Source organism: Peromyscus eremicus, chromosome 1 (genome assembly GCF_949786415.1).
Source record: "Peromyscus eremicus chromosome 1, PerEre_H2_v1, whole genome shotgun sequence".
Classification (NCBI taxonomy): Eukaryota; Metazoa; Chordata; class Mammalia; order Rodentia; family Cricetidae; genus Peromyscus; species Peromyscus eremicus.
In genome coordinates this window covers 97041117-97060127 of record NC_081416.1, presented here as the reverse complement: position 1 = coordinate 97060127, position 19011 = coordinate 97041117, and the positions used below count along the sequence as shown (strand labels likewise).

Sequence of the window (19011 nt, the reverse complement as noted above, 5' to 3'; positions counted from 1 at the left end):
TGGCAGGTTCTCCTGTATCCACTCATACTGTCCTTGAACTTACTATGTGGAGAAAGATGGCCCTTAACTACTCCTGATCTTCCCACTCCACCTCCTGAGTGGAAGTACTGGGACACCAGGTGTACACCACCACTCCAGGTTAATGTGGTACAGGGGATCAAACTCAGGGCTTCTTACAGGTTACACAAGAACAATACTGAGTGAGATACACGAACAGGCCCCCTTGTATACAGAATTATTATGTTACTATTTTTGCTAGTTCCCTTTCTATACATTGATTACAGTTCTTAATAATCAAAAACCATTCTTTTACAGAGAAACATAGGAAGAAGATAATAGGAATTGTCATAAATTAGCATTTTATAATGCCTTAGAAAATTCATTATTGATCATTTTACAATTGATAGAAACCTCTGATTCTTCTTATCATGATTTTTAAGTGAGACATAAAAATATTTTACTTATGTAGTATTGCCTACCATATATAAAAGTAAGTTTGCTCAAAGTACATAAAATTAAAGTAACACAGTGTGCAATGTGTTCCTATCTAGATATTTAATAAATATCTATTTATTTGACACATAATTTGAAGGTTGCAAGACACCTAAAAGCATTTGGAACTATTTTAGTCATGTAAATTATGATACTAAACCTAGCCATGATCTTGGGTAATTTTCTGTCATCGGCTTTTATTGTACATACATGTCAGGCAAACAGTACAAACCAAAAGTAGTTAAATGCATAGGTTTTTGATTGATATGAGGCTTGGGGTTCATGTTTAATATTAGACAATAACTAGTACTAAGCAGTCCCTTTACTGCTCTTATATTCATACATTTACTTTAGGTTGAATTAATAGTGCTATGTATATTATTGTCTTTCTCAATTTGTATAGACCTTCTACTTCTAAGTCAACAGGAATAGAACTCATTTTTTGTATTTGGATTATTTTGTAATGCTGGCCAGAGGTAGAAAATATCACTTATACATAACATACACAAATATATATAAATTTACATGGGCACAGAAGGAAATCTTATAAATTTTTATCCTGAGTAAAAAAAAATTGTAATATAAAACTTACTAGTTTATATTAAATATCCTATGTTTACTCTACTTTATGCTTGAATCCAAATTGTGTTTCTGACAAAAATGGAACAAAATGAGTTTACAGACTTATAAAAGAGTAAAATATAGATTTTACATTTTACAAAAAAACAGGGTTTTATGTAATCTAGGCTGGCTTTGAAGACACTGTGTGATGAGAATGACCTTGAACTCTTGGTCCTTCTTCTTCTCCTGAGTACTGAGATTATAGGTGTGAAGCTGTAATGCTTGGCTGTAATGATACTGTTTAATCCAGCTTGTGGAGAACACTTTTAAGGTTTTGTCTCTAGAGCATAATCAAATGGAGATTTGAACTACCTTTAGGTGATGTTGGGGAAGACATCTGACAGCTGTTTGATTGCTTCTAAAGCTAATACGGATAAATATTCAGTTTCCATTAACCAGTGTCTTTCATAATCAGATGGGCACTTTTATTTTGGTTGTAGGGAGGCATGAGTCTCCTGAGGGTTCTGATACTTTTAGAATTCTGATATCCTAGTAGTGGCAGGGAGCTGATGGGCCAAGGTGGGGAGGGAAATGTGTCAGAGGTGGACAAAGGGGAGGATGGTGTCAGAATCAAGAGCAGCAGTGGAAGGACAAAAGGGAATTGGAGGGGAAATTGAAAGCTAAAGGAGGAAGCAAGAGTAGACACAGTGGGAAGGAGTGTCATAGAAGTGACAATGTAGACAGCGATGAGAGTTCCTAAGGAGGCCATTGAAGTTCCAGATTATTCCCCATGATTGTATGAAAATGAAAATAGAGCCAGCAGAGTTGGGAAATACATTGTGAAGAAAGGGTCAAGAAGATGTGTAAACAGAGCCTATCTAACTTGCCCTGGGTAGATAAGAGTCAATTGGAAAGGAAGATCCTTACAAGATGCAGGGGAAATAATCCCCATCCTCATGGTTAGAGAACAAATATCACTCAAAACAAGGATCCAGGAATAACACTCCAGCCTGGAGGTAGACATTCTTGCTCAAGTCAGAGTCAGGAAGAAAGACTTCCAGCTCTGTATGGAACTTCTGAGAAGAAAGTCCATGTTTTTAGTTCAACTGTGTGTGTTTAGGTTCTTAGAACAACTTATGCACTGTACTCAAATCTCAAGAACAAAGAGCTGTCATTCCTGTGATTCAACTGATTTTCCCTCAGTGCAATGGTTCAGAAATCTGACTTATCAATGGATCTCTAGACAAGAGTGACAACAAGGGGCTAGAAAATGTGACATAGAGTCATTGGTAGGTGATTATCAGCACAATTATCATTTAGTTGCTAAGTTGTGGCATCATGAAACTTGTAAAAGATGTGCAAAAAGGACTTTATCCAGGGGAGCTCTCATGTTGGTATAGGGCACTTATGGGTCTTTTTAGTAGGGGAGAGCAATTAGGCTTAAGTCATAATAACAGAATAAAAGTAGAATTAATGGACTGATAATGTATGGACAAGTTGGTTGATGAATAAGAAATGTCTAATAGTAAATATCAAGGTACAGGACAGTTTAGGGTTGCTGATGCTGCTCGCTGAATGTAGGTCAAGATGATCAATTATCAAACAAGCAATTGCAGAACATAAGGAACTCACTTATGTTTTTAAGGTAATCTAATATAAGCAATGGAGAGATTTGGTTAAACTAATTTAGCAAAACACTTGCTAAAGTTGTAGAATGTAAAAATGAGAAAGGGAGTAGAAAGTTGAAGCTTGATTGAGAAGAGAGTTTAAGTGACAGCAATCTGCTCAAGATTCTTTTTCATTGTGTGTAACTGGCATAGAGAACCGGAAGACAGATGTCTGTATGTAGCATGGACCAGATGACTATATTTGAATGCTGAGGAAGGAAGTGTTTAAGAAAGTAAAGTAAGTGAAAAAAATTATTTCTTCTATTGAAAAAATTACTCTTAATGTTTGCTTTAGTGGCTTCATATGTAAACTTGTCATTTTCCATATTAATTTTGGTTTATGACCAGTATAGTTATATTTTTAGTTGTCAAGACTGTGTCTTGACTGTGACTAGTTTAAATGAAAAAACTATTTTCAGTCATGTTTCAGTAATTCATTTTTCTTAGGAATGTATATTGTCAGTTTTCAAATAAACATATAGAATATTTCTTTCAGAATGAAGACTTTTGTAATATAACAATCTTAAGACTGATAATGCCACCTTAGTAAAACTAGAAAGACATTCTATGCTTACATTAATGTCTTAGTTTTAAATATTCAACCAAGAAATTTGCAAGGCTGATTCTTTGATCTTGGTGAATATGTACAAAGATGATACTGAGGAGTTAATACAGTGTGGGTCCTCACTGATTCATTCTTCTTGATTTTCTAACATCACTGGTTTGATTTTCATGAGATTAAACGTTTTGTCAACTTTGATTTGACACAGTTTCTCTAGTATCACATTTCTTATCTGTTGGCTTTTTACACAATATATAATGGGATTCATCACTGGAGGCACAAGCAGAAAAATGTCAGCCATGAGGATCTTAGTTACAGGGGAATTCTGTTTGGCAAAACGGTAGATAACAGAGAGGGAGATGACAGGGACATAGAAGATGAGCACAGCACAGATGTGGGAGACACAGGTACTAAGGACCTTGAGCCTTTCCCTTTGGGATGCAATGCCCAACACTGCTCTCAGGATCAGTGCATAGGACAAGAAAATAAATGTTATGTCCAGGATGCCTGAGAGAGCCACAAATAAACCATAGATGACATTGACCTTATTGTCTGAGCAGGCCAGCTTCATGACATCCTGGTGGAGACAGTAGGAATGTGACAACAGATTCTTCTTACAGTATCTTAGATGCGTTAGAGTTACAGGGAAAGGCAGGATCAACAAAACATTCTTGAGAGCAAAAGCAAGCCCAATTTGAAGGACCCTAGCACTGGTAAGGATGGAAGTGTATCTCAGAGGGTTACAGATGGCAATAAAGCGATCAAAGGACATAATGAGAAGTACGGATGACTCCATAGCTGAGAATTCATGAATGAAAAACTCCTGGACAAAACATGCATTAGGAGAAATTTCTGGAGAATTGAACAAGAAAACCTTGAGCATGGTAGGGAGAGAAGAAACGGATAGTCCTAGGTCAGAGAGAGCCAACATGGAGAGGAAATAATACATGGGCTCATGCAGAGAAGGCTCTGATTTTATAAAAAAAGAGGATAGTGCAGTTGCCCAGGATGGCAACAGTGTACAGGAGACATATGGGGATGGAGATCCAAATGTGGGCAGATTCCATCCCTGGAAACCCAACCAAATAGAAAGTAGAAATTTCAGTAATGGAGATGTTGAGAATGGACATACCAGCATGTGTGGGCCTCAAGATGAATGGCTCCAAAGAGGTGTGTTGTGGTGCTGAGCACAGAATGGCTTTAATGCCTGACTTTGTCCTATTGAAACCTTTAAGGTGCTGTCAAACCAAGAGATAAAGGAATTATTCTTAGAAATGTACCCAATATGGTGGAAAATAGATCAGAAAACTGTAACAGTATGTATCAATATCCAAATATGCAGTGTGTAACAGTATCTATATGAAGGCATAACAGAACATGTCAGTTGGCAAAGCTTAATGATTGATTATTCAATGAAGGAATATTCTTAATTTTTTTCTTGTTTTGGCCCATTATTTTCCTCTATTCTTTTCTCTTTTATATCATTAATTTCTGGGATAGATTCTTGAGTGATTCTCTGCTTATTGTTGTGTACTTATACACATGTAGTTTTACAAAACAATCTTCCAATAGACATGTCTCAATTGATTCTCTGTGTATTTGTGTTCCTTTACTGTTGTGACTGTTTACTAGTACCCCAGATTAGCATAGTCTCTTTACAATTGGTATTCTGCACTTTAGTATGCAGTACTTAGTTGGAGATGTATAACTCATTTGACTTTTTTTTGATGCTGAACATTTTCAATTAACAGTCTTGTGTTCTTCATTTTTTAATGTTGTCAATCATCATATTAAACACACACACACACACACACACACTCTCTCTCTCTTTTTTTGAGACAAGGTTTTTCTGCGTAGTTTGATGCTTGTGCTGGATCTCGCTCTGTAGACCAAGCTGGCCTCGAACTTACAGAGATCCTCCTAGTTCTGCCTCCTGAGTGCTGGGATTAAAGGCATGCACCACTGCTGCTCGGCACACTCTCTTTTAAAATGTCTATTTAATTAAATTTTGTTAGACATTTCATTTTAATTCCTGGTTATATTTTTCTTTTTAAGGATTATATATTTGTGTATATTAGTTGTATAAAATATTTAGTTTCATTGTAACATTACAATGCACATTTGTAAATTCTCATTGAATTTTTTGTTACTCTTTGAAGTTTAAGTGTTTGATATTATAATATAGTTACAGCATATTTTCATTCCCCCAAACCCTTCCTTACTCACTTTAAAATTCATGGGCTTTTATTTTTATGAATTATTATTACATACGTATACATTTTGGTAGTTTTTAATATTTACCAATTCTTTTAAAATTTGTGTTTGGTCTGTAATTTATCATAGTTATTAATCAGTTTCACAAACACTCTTGTTTTCCTTTAAAAGTTAATTATTTTTAAATCACCATGCATTTCTGTTTACATTTACTAATCTATTTATTATTTTCCATTCAATTTATTGTCATGTTTTCATGCTATTTATAACATTTTTATTTCAATTCTTAAATAACAGTGATATATATTTATAGGACAATATGATATTTTGGTCTACATACACAATATGTAATTATTGTTTCTTCAAATAAATTACATAAAAGAAAAATTGAGTTGTTGCAATTAAAGCTTTGTGTCTACCTTATTCAAGAACCCAGATCCATTAAATATCTTAGTTCTTAATAAAGAAATGTCTGTTGTGGCTGGTGTGCTCCAACTCCCAAGACGTGCTTCTGATACTGACCTGAATAAAGAAGAATGTTCAAAGGAAAGCTGAAGATGTAGTGCAACAGGACCCTGCAAGAGATGGTTTTTGCTTACTTGGTCCATATGGCTAAGTAGAGTTATTTCAAATTTTGGTTCGTTATTATTGTTATTTTGATTTGTTTGTTTTCTGAGGCACAGAGCCCTTCAAGGTTGTTAAATGCTAATCTTGTTGAGTAAATGAAATATTAAGAGGAATGTAGTGTGTTTACTGCTTAGAGTCCCTCTCCTGCCAAGCTCATCTACAGACAGGCCAGGCCTCACTCCTGTAGCTTTTTTTTGCCACTAACTGTACTCATCTTTCCTGCAGAAAAAGAGATCTTGTTCCTTCTCAGTACCTTTCAGTTATTCTCTAGAAAACTGTACTCCCAAAGTTAATAGCTGGCTGAGTTAGACATTGATATTCTTTGGGGCGTGTGGTGACTGACTTGCAAGGTCTTAATCTTTTAACCTTTAAATCTTTTATTGTTGTTTAAGGTCTGGCTTTAAATTCATCTGTAAGATACCTGACTAGAAACTTTTAGTTTATATCAGCTATCTTAATACAATGAAACTACATGTTTAGTAATCAATCTAGAAAAATAGAGTAAGAATATTTTTACTTGTTATTGTCAGTGTCCATTTATTCTAAATGACAAAACCCTATTTTTCTGCTTCCTTGGTTCACATGGCTAAGTTTTACACAGTGAAAAAATTCTGAATTTCATTAGAATGTTTTATGTTTCCAGAAAGTCTATTTTATTTTGCTGTAAAAGGTGTAATATTTAGAGAATCTAGAGGAAGCTAAAATGCTGCATAGAAAGTTTTCTAATTCTAATCTGTAGTTCAGAAGAGCTTTCAGAAGTCAACTCTTTAGTTTGTGGTACTGTAAGGAAAACAGTTACAGTAGGGACATAGAAGGTTTTCAAAGAATAATGTTACCATGAAGTTCAGTACTAGATTTAAGTTAAACATGAGAAAATTTTATCAGTTCTTTATACTAATTATGGAATGATGTTTAATGAGATTGATTCTGTAGTGTGGAGGATGTTTTTCAAATCTTGTGTATACTTGCTTCCATATGGAAGTGAGGATTAAATGGTAAAAGTCATAGCTGGATAAGGGTAAGCTGCTCCCATAGTGCTCCTGACTGATGAGGTCTACAAAAGGAACATTAGGGTTTTCAGGTACTTACCGAGGTGTGAAACCTCCTGTTCTGCACTTCAAGACTAACCAGTGATGACCCAGGATAAAGCTACCTCAGTTTTGATTGTTGGTCACATTCTGAAAGGCTGATTGTATTTCTTCCCCTCTGATGCCATTTTAGTAGATCAAAGGCCCTAGGGATGATGATGCACTCCTCTATTTTCAGAGGGACTAAAATGCCCATCAGTCTCTCATGCAGGTGAAAATCCATTGAAAAAAGGTTCAGGCTCAATTCCCAGTGTGAATGCAATTTGGATGTTTATGATTAAATATCTGTGAAGCCATCCTTGCCTCCTTGAACAAAATTAATTCATTTTTTTTGTCTGCACTTTCAGATGTTTCTGGAGAACTGACCACATTATATTTCTCAGATAGTTTTGTTTGTGTGACTATAATTGAGTTAATTCATGTTTGCTTCTTTCTGATTAATGTAACTTTCTTTTAAAATTCCAAATACTGGCTTTCTTTAAATCCAAAAGGGCCTTTGAATTTCTTTTGAAGACCAGCCTATATATATATATATATATATATATATATATATATATATATATATATATATATATATATATAATTGTTCAATTGTGTTTTATATGTTTGTGGGAGTGTATTTAAAATTTTTGTGTATGTGCATGTGGGTGTGCACTTGTGTGTGTGTGTGTGTGTGTGTGTGTGTGTGTGTGTGTGTGTGTCTGTCGATGTGTGCATATGTGTGTCCACTGAGGCCAGAAGAAGGAGTCATATCTTTTCTGGTGGGTTTGTGAGCTTCCCACCTGAGTGCTATGAACCAAACTCTGGTCCTCTGCTATAGCAGCAACTGCTCTTAATCAATGAGCTGACTTTCTAGCCTTCGTTTCAAAAATACTTTTTAAATTTTATTTTCTGTTCATGGAAATGTTTTACATATTTTTAATAAATTAACGTTTTATTATGATTTTATCATCAAAGATTTTTTTCCTTTGTTACCTTGATAATGATATTCTCATCCAAGGTTTGACTTCCTGTGAATTGAGAAGTGGAATTACTGAGTGTAGAAGTTGATTGGGAGTGTTCTTTTAAGCTTACATGCCATGTTCTTAATTAAGAAGGAAATAGAAATACCTGACAAACTGAACTTATTCAGTTACAACAAAGAACACATTCAACACTGCAGAGATCTTTGGTGCTAATAAGAACCTCCTTCAGCATAGTCTGGAACTGAAGAAAATCCCTAGGGATTTTTAATGACCATTGACAGGTCATTGGATTTGGTTTTCCTTCAGAAAAGGTGTATGATCTTGGATTTGGTGGTTCAATGTGGACAAAAGAAGCCCTCATCAATGTTTTGAGTAAGACTTGTCTCCTATGATTCCCACTGGAGAAGTGACTCAAACCTGGTGTAGCAGGGAGACAGATGATACACTAATTATTATGCAGTAACTAGCACATTCTTCAGTGTTGATTATAGAGACGGTTTCTCTAGGAGTCACATAAAATCTCCCGGCAGTGAAGGTGAAAGAGGACTGTTAGTACAGCCATCTACAGTACCCTGTGCTTCAGTTGTCCTGAGGATTTATCACATACCACCTGAGTCTTCTAAAAGCTTTAAACAACCCTTAAACAGCAGTTCACATTGGCCATCACATACTTTACAAACTGAAACTTTGCCTTTGTCCATTTACTGCCAATACTGAGTAAGGGCATTGGATGAATAAGAATTATGTAATTATATATAATTATCCTGACTTGTCCACATTGTCACAATTATTATCAATGACTAGTGGAATCAAAATTTAGAGACTCAATTGTTTTCCTTAGTCATTAACCCGAGTCACAGTCTATGTGGCTCCTCAATAGAAACTCATGTGTTCTGGCTGTGTGACACTTCCTTGTTTTACTTTTTTATCATCAAAACTTCATTTAAACTAACATTATTATTATCAATTAGACAGTACAGCTTAGGAAGAAAGTTCAATCTGTGGCTGATATGTAGAACTGAATTGTATTGCAAAATAAAAATTAAAAAAAAAAGAAAATTGAAATTATACCCAGAAAAAAAATAGTTCACAGGTAATAATGCCCAGTAGAATGGGATGTTTCCATGAGATAAACACACTCCATTATAGAGAGTGGGAATCTCCCCACACCCATTCACACAATTCCAGATACCAGAGAAAGATGGCAGCGGCAAACATGTGTAGGTACAGCAGAAGCAAAAGACATTCTGGAGTCTGTGGTATTGGGGACCTGTCTATCTGAAATTTACCCATCAGGGATTTTTCTTCCTGGTGGACTGATACCTTGAACTTCAATAGCTACCTGCTGCTCCTCTGACATGTCCACTAGCAAAAGCTGGTGTCTATTTGCAAATGCACATGCTCCCATTTCACCTCAGAGGCTAGAAATAGCTGATAACTAATCCCAGCTAATATCTTTATTGCCAGAGAGGTTGAATTGTAGGCATAGGTAGATGTCCAGATAACACAAGTTTACTATGCTAAGATCAGGATGTCAGGAAGGACAATCTGGGGACTCAGATACATGAGAGAAAATTCTCTGTGGAAATATTTCATGTTCCCAAACTCATTAGTAGGAGTTAGTCCTTCTTTTTTCCCTCAGTTCTGGGAAATGATACATGTTTCCCAGTGTATTAAGTCAGTATGTATTCTTCTTAGGGTTTCCTTCCTGAAGATTTCATGTTACAATCACTATAATTAGAAATAACTGTAGTGGTTAATAAAGAGACATGCAACTAGTCAAGGTACTGGGCATAAGTGTTTCTACAGTTCTTAGCCAAGAATAAGAAATCTTTCTCATGTATCCTCCCTCTGTGGGTTTAGAGAACACTGAAGAAGAGGAGGGCAGAAAGATTGTAAAAGAAAGAGGTCTGGGAGGATGGGGTAAGGCTGACTTTAAGACCTTTGTGCTCATGTGCTTTATAAGAGCTGTGGTTATCTGTCTAAGATCTGTACTGTAGGAATTCAGGCATGGAGGAAGAGGAGCTCATTAGCTTCCATTCCTAGCCGAGGAGCTATTAACTTTTGATGGCTCCTATGGATGAGCAGTCAGTTTTCTTCAGGGGTATGTCCCCTGCTATGTTGACAGCATTCCAAACCTCTGTGCATATAGGGAGCACTAATTAGACTCAATGGGTTATAAGTAAAAATGACAAAACAAACCAACATGAAGCTGGAAGGGGACATGGGTAGAAATGGGAGGATTTGGATGGGGGATGGCAAATGAATATGATCAAAATACATTGTGGACATGAACAAAATTCTCAAGGTATATGTTTATATATCATATCATATTATATTAAAAACAGAGAGAATGTATATAAAAACCACTACTTGTTATGGAAAAATAAGATATCTTGATACTACTTTGGATAGTAAAATGTCCTGATGGTGCCAAATAAATACTAAAATGAATATACAAACATGTATTCCTGGACAATCAAGATTTAAAAATAGGCAAGGCTATAAATTGAAAATCCAAATAGCCCTATGATGTTTACACTACAACCTTTAAATATATATTTTTATAAATAGTTTGAAAACCAACAAAAAGGAAACCTGGCTTATGGATAATGATTAAATATCAAAGTTAGAATGAAGATATTTTAGATAGTTGTTTAACAAAGAAGTGACAAAAATATTGTAAAATATTGGGAGCTGGGGATAGAAATGCCACTTAAGTTATTCTGAGCTCAATGTGATTTAAAACGGAACACAGCAAGCTAGTGGTACATTTGGTACTATCATTATCCTAGGACTCCTATGATAAAGACTCACAAACTTAGTGGCTTAATCAGAGAGATCCCTCTGTCATATATCCAAGGGCCTCAAATCCATTATCAGTGTGTTAGTAGATGTAGTTAATTTTCTTGATATTGTGGGAGAACCTCTTGTGTCCTTCTAGCTTCTGATAGTTTGATGGAAACGTGCATTTATAGGGGCAACACCTTGATCTCTGCTTCCTTGTTCATGGTCTCTCTCTCTCTCTCTCTCTCTCTCTCTCTCTCTCTCTCTCTCTCTCTCTCTCTCCACTCATGTGCATGGTTTTGTGTTCAGATAAGGACTTTAGTATTATTGGAATAGGACTTTATCATTCTTTACTAGGGTCTTACCTAATCACCATCATCATTTTGGCTCTATCTCAAAATACTGCCATATACTTAAGTCCATCATATGTATGCATCATTATATGCAATTTCACACTATCAGAAATATAACCAGGCATGTATTTTCACAAAATCTGTGCATTCATTCTGTAACCATGAACACATAAAATGAGAGCATTCCATTAATTACACACATACTTAATACAAATAATTTTCAGCACTTTCACATATATGCATACATACACCCAATGCCTTTCATGTTTATAGGCAACCTCTCACAGTCATACATAAGCAGATGTGAAATATCAATGAGCTGTCATGTTGTACATAATATGCTTTCAATGAGAACTATAAATACTTTAACAGAAAATGTAAGCATAAGCATAAGCTCATTCACATAATCCCAACAACACACTTTCTTGTGCATTCATTTAAAGTATCTCTGTTTCCTGTACACAGACAAGAGAGGAAAGTTAGGGGTTAATGCTTCCACCTTTAGTTTCTAGTCTCAGAGGGAGTCATTGTGAATATGAGGCAGTGGATATAGAAAGAGGGAAAGAATCAGCGCTTTGGGGAAGAGATAGACCACACAGCTCTTTAAATAGACACTGACCTGAGGTCTCTATCCAAGGCTGAATCCCAGGGTCTTGTCAGAACTTCTTTAGTCATAGTCAGCTTGTTCAAAGATATAGCAGATCTCAGGGGGAGTTATTCCTTTTGCCTCAGGCATCCATTCCTTCTCAAAAATCAGTGGGAAATGTGGACTTTTCAAGAATCTTGAAGGCAAAGTCATGTATTACATAGAAAGTCCCGACTTGTTGGGAACAACCCATCTAGAAACCCAAGTCCACTGAGCCACACCCTGAGATGGGGAGAAGAATCATGGCTTCCACTGTGTCAGACCTAGAAAGGTAGGAAGATGCCCTCCAGACAGAAGCTCTCCAGCAACAGACTGATTCTGAATCTTACATGCTCTACACTTAGGTTCAGCTATTCCACAGTCAGAATCAAAATTTCATTACCCTTTCTGTAATGTTTGACAAGAAGTAACTTTATTCCACCTTCTGTTGTGTAGTACTATGTAGTATGCTAATACTAGTTACATCCTATAAAAATAAGCATAATACATGTTATAGATGAATAGAAGAACATGGAGTATTGGTCAAGAAAGAAATTGTGTGTTCATTTCCTCTTGTCTAAGGACTGCACAGCTCCATCTTTCAAACCAAAGCAGCCGATAAAATGTTCTCTTCATAGTGAAATTCTTTCTCATGCATCAAAAATGACAAAGAGTCAGCAAACTTCCTGTCCATTAAGCATAGCTTGTGCTCATAAATCTTCATGTGTTCAGTTGGTGAGAATGAAAGGGAAACAGAGGGGAATTTCTAAATGTGAGAACAATAGATTCCATAGAACATGAAGGAAAATTTCAGGGAGAAATGGATATCTGTTGAGGAACACAGCTCATATGTAGCTCTCAGGTCATTTCTGTTATTCTGTTGTTTCTACATGCAGTGAACACTGAGAGTATAAAGTCAGGCCAAACAGAATAGAATGAGAAAGACCAAGACATGTCTCTTATCATGAGTGTTCTGGGTCTGTAAAAAAATTCAGATAGAGGGGAAGAGGAAAACTGGATTTCCATTTAAGCCATGCAACATGGGGGGCGTTCTACTTCCTAACTGTGTAAAATAAGTGAGTCCTCTACTAAGACTTATGGGAAGAAACCAATAAGAATGTCATCTCAAGCCTTGCATGGTCGTATATTCCTAAACTCCCAATATTCTGGCATAGGAGGCCAGCTATGCTATGTAGTATATATCAAGACCCTGCTGAGACAGACAGAAGGGAGAGTAGAGAGAGAGAGGAGATGAAGAGAAGGAATAAAGGAAGGAAGGAAAGAAAGAAGGAAGGAAGGAAATGAAGGGCGGAAAGAATCTAGAGAAAGTAATACATTCCTAGAGACACTAAAAGCCCAACCTAGATCCTGGTCCAGGAAAATAGCAAGAATCCTGAGTCCCAATTCTCTATTTAAGTATGTTGTCTAAGATCCCTGAATATCATCCTTTGTCATAACAGGTCAACGATTTGCTTGACTCATCTGGGGCAGGATTCTCAACTACCAACAAAGACAGTACTGTGTGCCTCTAGAATCCCTGGTCCAAGAGTCATGTACTCTGACAATAATTTTACAATGTGACCATTGACAGATCATTTTGTTTAGTTACTCTGGGCTCTTATTGTTTGTCATGATAAATAATGACACAGAAATTACATCAGTTAGAAAAAAATAAATTTTAAGGGGTTTTAGTGAAAGGTCTCAAAATTAAATAATCTCTCCCCCACAGTTAATCAGAAGTAATTGTGCATGTTAGAAAGCTATGTCTTTAGTGCCTAGTCCAGCATGTGGGGGTGAGAATAGAGATTATATAAGTATGCTTGTTTAAATCACTGTTAATTTTGGTGACTGTCCCCACAAAGCAAAAGTGACATACTGGGCAGGTAAGGCTGAAGCCTCTGGTTTAAACAGAAAATATAATACTGTTTCAGGGGACTGAATCTGGTAAAAGGAAGCAAGGCAGAGGTCCTCAGTTCCAGACAATGTGAATATTTGAATTGTTACTGGAGATTTTATAGGAATATTAGTTTGGGCAATCTCATGATTATTGGCCAGGAAAGTTGGTACGCTTATTAGTGTAGAGAAGACTTCTAAAATCTGAGCACCATTGCTTTCAACCATTATAAATGAATGGGACAAAGAAGGTATGAAGTCCATCTGAAATTCTGAATAAACCTGTTTAGAATCCTAGAGACCTATAAAACTAAACATTTGTTAGTTTGCAAAGATTTGTTAAGGGAGCCGATAAGGATATTCTTTTCTCTTGAAGGTTTCTGTTATGAAAGAGGTAAAACATGAGGCTCTCAAACCAAAGCACAAGGCAGCAAAGACTTAGAGAAAAGACGTTTGTTAAGAACCAAGTCACCTGTCACCCATGTCTTACAGTTTTGTTTTGCTTTTTTATTGGAGTGGGGTGGGGCAAGTTACATTCTTCAGAGAGCTGGACATCATAAAACAATCAACATTAAAGCAAGTACAGATACGAGCTGCCATTCAGTAACTTCTTCCATAACTTCTAGTATGAGAAATGACCATAACTCTAAGGAACAACCCTCAAGTAGGGTTTGGGGGATTCCATCAGGAAAGTTTCCAGTTGGGGATATTGTTAGTCAGTTAGTGAGTCTGTTGTATCTGAATAATGACTTTCACTAGATATTTCTCTCACCATACATTTACCCAACTTCTCTTTATCAAGAACAGAGGAGCTAGGCTCAGTGTCAGATTCAAAGCCATCTTCATGAATAATTTACCATCCAGGACATCCCCAAATAAACTACAGTCTTAAATCAAACACAGGTTGCAGTTTGTATTAGCAAGTATGTGTTGGAATATAACTGCAGATGTGCACTAAGATGTGGCCTGTGCCTACTTTTACACTGTACCAGAGAAAGGCACTGATTTAGAGATCAAATCAATCACAAAGCATAAGATATTCATGTTCTAAGATTTTCATTAAATATAATATGTATAATTGCAAACTCACAGATGGTTTATAGTTTTCTTTGGGCTAGAATCAAGAAGATAATTGTCTTCAATAATCAAATATAGTAGGAGAATAAATTACTATGCTCCTTTAATCCATGCTTCCTTCCTACTATGAGCTACTGCTGTTCAAATGACCTAATACAGAGATAAATGGACCTGTGTTAAAGGTAGACCAAGTAATTTGTTAAATAGAAAATGACAAGATTTAATGTAACTAATTTGTCACAGGAGTTTGCCCTTGGCATAGTCTACTTCCAAGAATATATTTTCTTTAGGAAATAATTACCCCAGATCCTGACATGTTCTAATATGATTTTGAATGTTACAAATACTAATAAAATACTAAGTAACATCATTTTATATTACAAAATAATAGTTATTATAAAAGATGATTTTACAACAATTTATTATTGAATTCAATCATAATATTACACAGTGCAAATAATAATCCATGCCTTAGCTGTTATTATCCTCAGAGAGCCAATTAATATCACTACACAGAAAATATAACCAATTCTTTCATGTTGGCTTCAAGGAACAGCTCTTCTCATTCTACGTTTTTCATCTTGCTTGGAATCCCAGGACTGGAGGATTATCAGTTTTGGGTTGCCTTTCCATTCTGCATCATGTATATTGTGGCAGTGACTGGAAATATCATTATCCTACACATAATCCGGATTGACCACACACTGCATGAGCCAATGTATCTCTTTCTGGCTATGCTGGCTACCACTGACCTGGTCCTGTCCACCTCCACACAACCTAAAATGCTGGCCATACTCTGGTTTCATGATCATAAGATTGAATACCTGGCCTGCCTCATCCAGGTGTTCTTCATACATGCCTTTTCTTCTGTGGAATCAGGTGTGCTCATGGCTATGGCCTTGGACCGCTACGTGGCTATCTGCTTCCCACTCCGACATTCCAGCATCCTGACCACATCTGTAGTCATCAAACTTGGGGCAGCTGTGATGGTCAGAGGGCTGCTGTGGGTGAGCCCCTTCTGCTTCATGATCTCCAGGATGCCCTTCTGCCCCAACAAGGTCATTCCTCAGTCCTACTGTGAGCACATGGCTGTACTCAAGTTGGTGTGTGCTGATACCAAAGTCAATCGTGGATATGGGCTCTTTGTGGCTTTTTCTGTGGTTGGCTTTGATATAATTGTCATCAGTGTATCTTATGTGATGATTCTGAGAGCTGTGCTGAGATTGCCCTCAGGTGAAGCCCGCCTCAAAGCTTTTGGTACATGTGCTTCTCATATTGGTGTCATTTTAGCCTTATATATTCCAGCCCTTTTCACCTTCCTCACCCACCGCTTTGGCCACCATGTGCCCCGTGTTGTACACATTATGTTTGCTAATGTCTATCTACTAGTTCCTCCCATGCTCAACCCCATCATCTATGGAGTTAGAACCAAACAGATCAGGGACAGGGTTATCCAAGGATGTTGTGGAAAAGGCCCTTGAACCAGGGATCACAGCATCCCATGCTTCAGTTACCCACACTGATGTACCCACACAGATGAAGAAGAGTTCTCAGGCTCCTACCTACCATTGTAAAGTCATCGCTATGAGAAAAGCTAGCCTATAGGCTGGAAATCTTCCAGAACAAGGAAGAATGGATTTCATGGTATCCACAGCTAGAGATCTGAGAGATGTGATGTATTATACAAAATTAGTTAGTGTATATTCTTCATGAAAGAAATAAAACTATTTTTAAACAAAATTTATTTATTGGTATCTTCAGTTCTGTGTTCAAGTTGATATTAAACCAAATATCTCAATGTTATTTGGAAAAGACAAAAGTGACTGTGGATTTTTACAGCAAAATTTAATTGTAGTTATTCTTATAATGATTTCTTTATCCAGATCTTTATTCATATCAGAACTTTTGCTTCTTAAATTATGTTATTAGCTTCAAAATCTGGAAACTTTTCATCCATTAAATCAGTAAATATTTTACTAGATTGTTGTGGATCTAATAGACAGTCATACAATTTTAAAAACCTAGACATTTCATCAAACAGTTAAAAATATGCACCTTTCTTCCATCTGGTAATTTCTTTATTAAAAAATATCATTTTAGAAACAGACATATGTTTAAATCCTGCTTGAATCCTGATATATAAAATAAACAGAAAACATACAACTCATCCTGTAGGAACTGAGTGTGGTGGTAAATGCCAATAATCCCAGCATCAGGGAACCTGAGGCAGGAACATTGTGAGTTTGAGGCCAGTCTGGACTATATAGAAAAACTTTATCTCAATAAATTAAAACAAAAGAAGAGAGGAAGGGAAGAGGGAGGTAAGGAAGGAGGAAAGGAGCAGGGGAGAAGAGAAAGGGGAAGTGGAAGAAAGGCAGACTGGGAAGGAAGGAGAGAAGAAAATGAGGGGAAGAGGGTAGGAGGGAGAGAGGAAAAGAAATAAAACCAAATGAAGAAATGTGATTGAATACTAGGTGATATTTTATTTGTAGTAAAGATGTTAAGAATTATCAATATGCTATTAAGTTTTAGAAAAAATAACTTTAATTCCCATAATTCTCAATGCTAATTATAAAATGAATACACACGTATAGGAGCTATTTAACAGACATCTAAATGCTAATAATACCCACTGTTGTTAATAAGGCTTAGGGTCTTCTTGTTTTCTTTTTCACAATTGTATTTTTCAAAACTTATCTTTAGTTGCTGAAGTTTAATTTTACTATTTAAATAATAATTAAGATTTACATGACCCTGGTACATAGATATATAAAATAGGCATTAAAACAAACATTTCACTAATAATAAATGACAAAAATATTTATTTTAAGATAGTTCTTTGGTACACATACAATTTTGCTACTGATTAAACACAAGAGAATTTTGCAAACTAATGAAGGACACATGGTTTAAGGCTTTGGCAGTACTGGAAGGCAATGAAAACTGATGCGGCCCACAAAAGAACATTATGTCATTGGGTGTAATATTTCAGGGGCATTAGGAATCCCAGTTCATTATTTCTCGTGGCCTCCAAGCTGGCATGAGGTAAACAGGCCTCCAGCAGACCCTCCTGCCATGATGAATTAGCTCAAAGCAACACAACCAAGTGAGCAGGACCTGACCTCTGTATCTACTTGCCAAAGTAGGATTTTCTTCCTTTTTAATTGTATCTCAGGTAACTTGTGACAATGATGAAAAACTAGGTGTGTATTATTTCTCTAATCCCCGTTGCCTGAAGTCTAGGGGACAGGGATTCATTCACAAGTGGCTTGAAACATCTGAGTGACTATTCCAAAGCAAGGATATTATACTGAGCAGTGATAATGTATTGAGCATCTATAGCCATGAGGGAATATAGACAATGCATTGGCTCAGATTTTATTTTCTAGTCAGGAGAAATAGATATGAAAAACAATACAAATGCAATACATGTGATCCAACTGATGTAGTGAGTGAATTTTTACCCCCTTGGCCTCATCCCTCCTGAACCCATCCTTACCTGCCCCAGTCCAGCTGCAAAATCTATTCTATTTATTCTTTTAGGACAATGTATAGAAGAATGCACAATCTAGATTTTCCAATGACTGCATTAACATATTAAATTTAATATTAAATTGAATAGGACAAAACTTAAAAGTACACTGCTACTTATTACTTTGAATCAATATACAAAAGACAGAAATATTAGTTTGTATTAGAAAGAAAAAGCATTGCAAAGTTCATTTTGCTTCTGCATTTCACAGTGACATTTGCATCTGAGTGTCAGATAGTAAGCACACCACATAATTTCAATTGATACTATTGGTCAAGTAAGAAGATCTCACTTCAATACCCGTATCTACAAAGTATGACATTTATATCTGTATTAAAGAGTGATTGCAAAATTAAATGAAATGATTTTTGTAAAAGTATGAATGTAAGTAGTCTTATCCTACATACTATCCCTACAAACTTTAGCCCATAGAAATGTGTTGGTTATCAGGAAGATTTATAATTTAAATCTAGCTCTGTTTCATTTTTAGAATTACTCCATTTCTGTTATTCTGTTCCTGAGGCGGGTAAGGCCAAAAGCACTGGGCCATGCCTTAAGCAAACAAAGG

At 36.1% G+C, this 19011-nt stretch overlaps 1 protein-coding gene and 1 pseudogene across 1 annotated transcript; one reads left to right on the top strand and one right to left on the bottom strand.

The window, feature by feature from the left end:
* Nucleotides 1–3412: 3412 nt before the first annotated feature.
* Nucleotides 3413–4412, bottom strand: LOC131911724 (olfactory receptor 51A4-like; annotated as a pseudogene).
* An 11026-nt stretch (nucleotides 4413–15438) lies between these two features.
* LOC131901547 (olfactory receptor 52R1-like) lies at nucleotides 15439–16392 on the top strand. The gene has a single exon (XM_059252669.1). It carries the CDS (start codon nucleotides 15448–15450, stop codon nucleotides 16390–16392), a length of 945 nt encoding a protein of 314 aa, XP_059108652.1. The 5' UTR covers nucleotides 15439–15447.
* Nucleotides 16393–19011: the final 2619 nt, after the last annotated feature.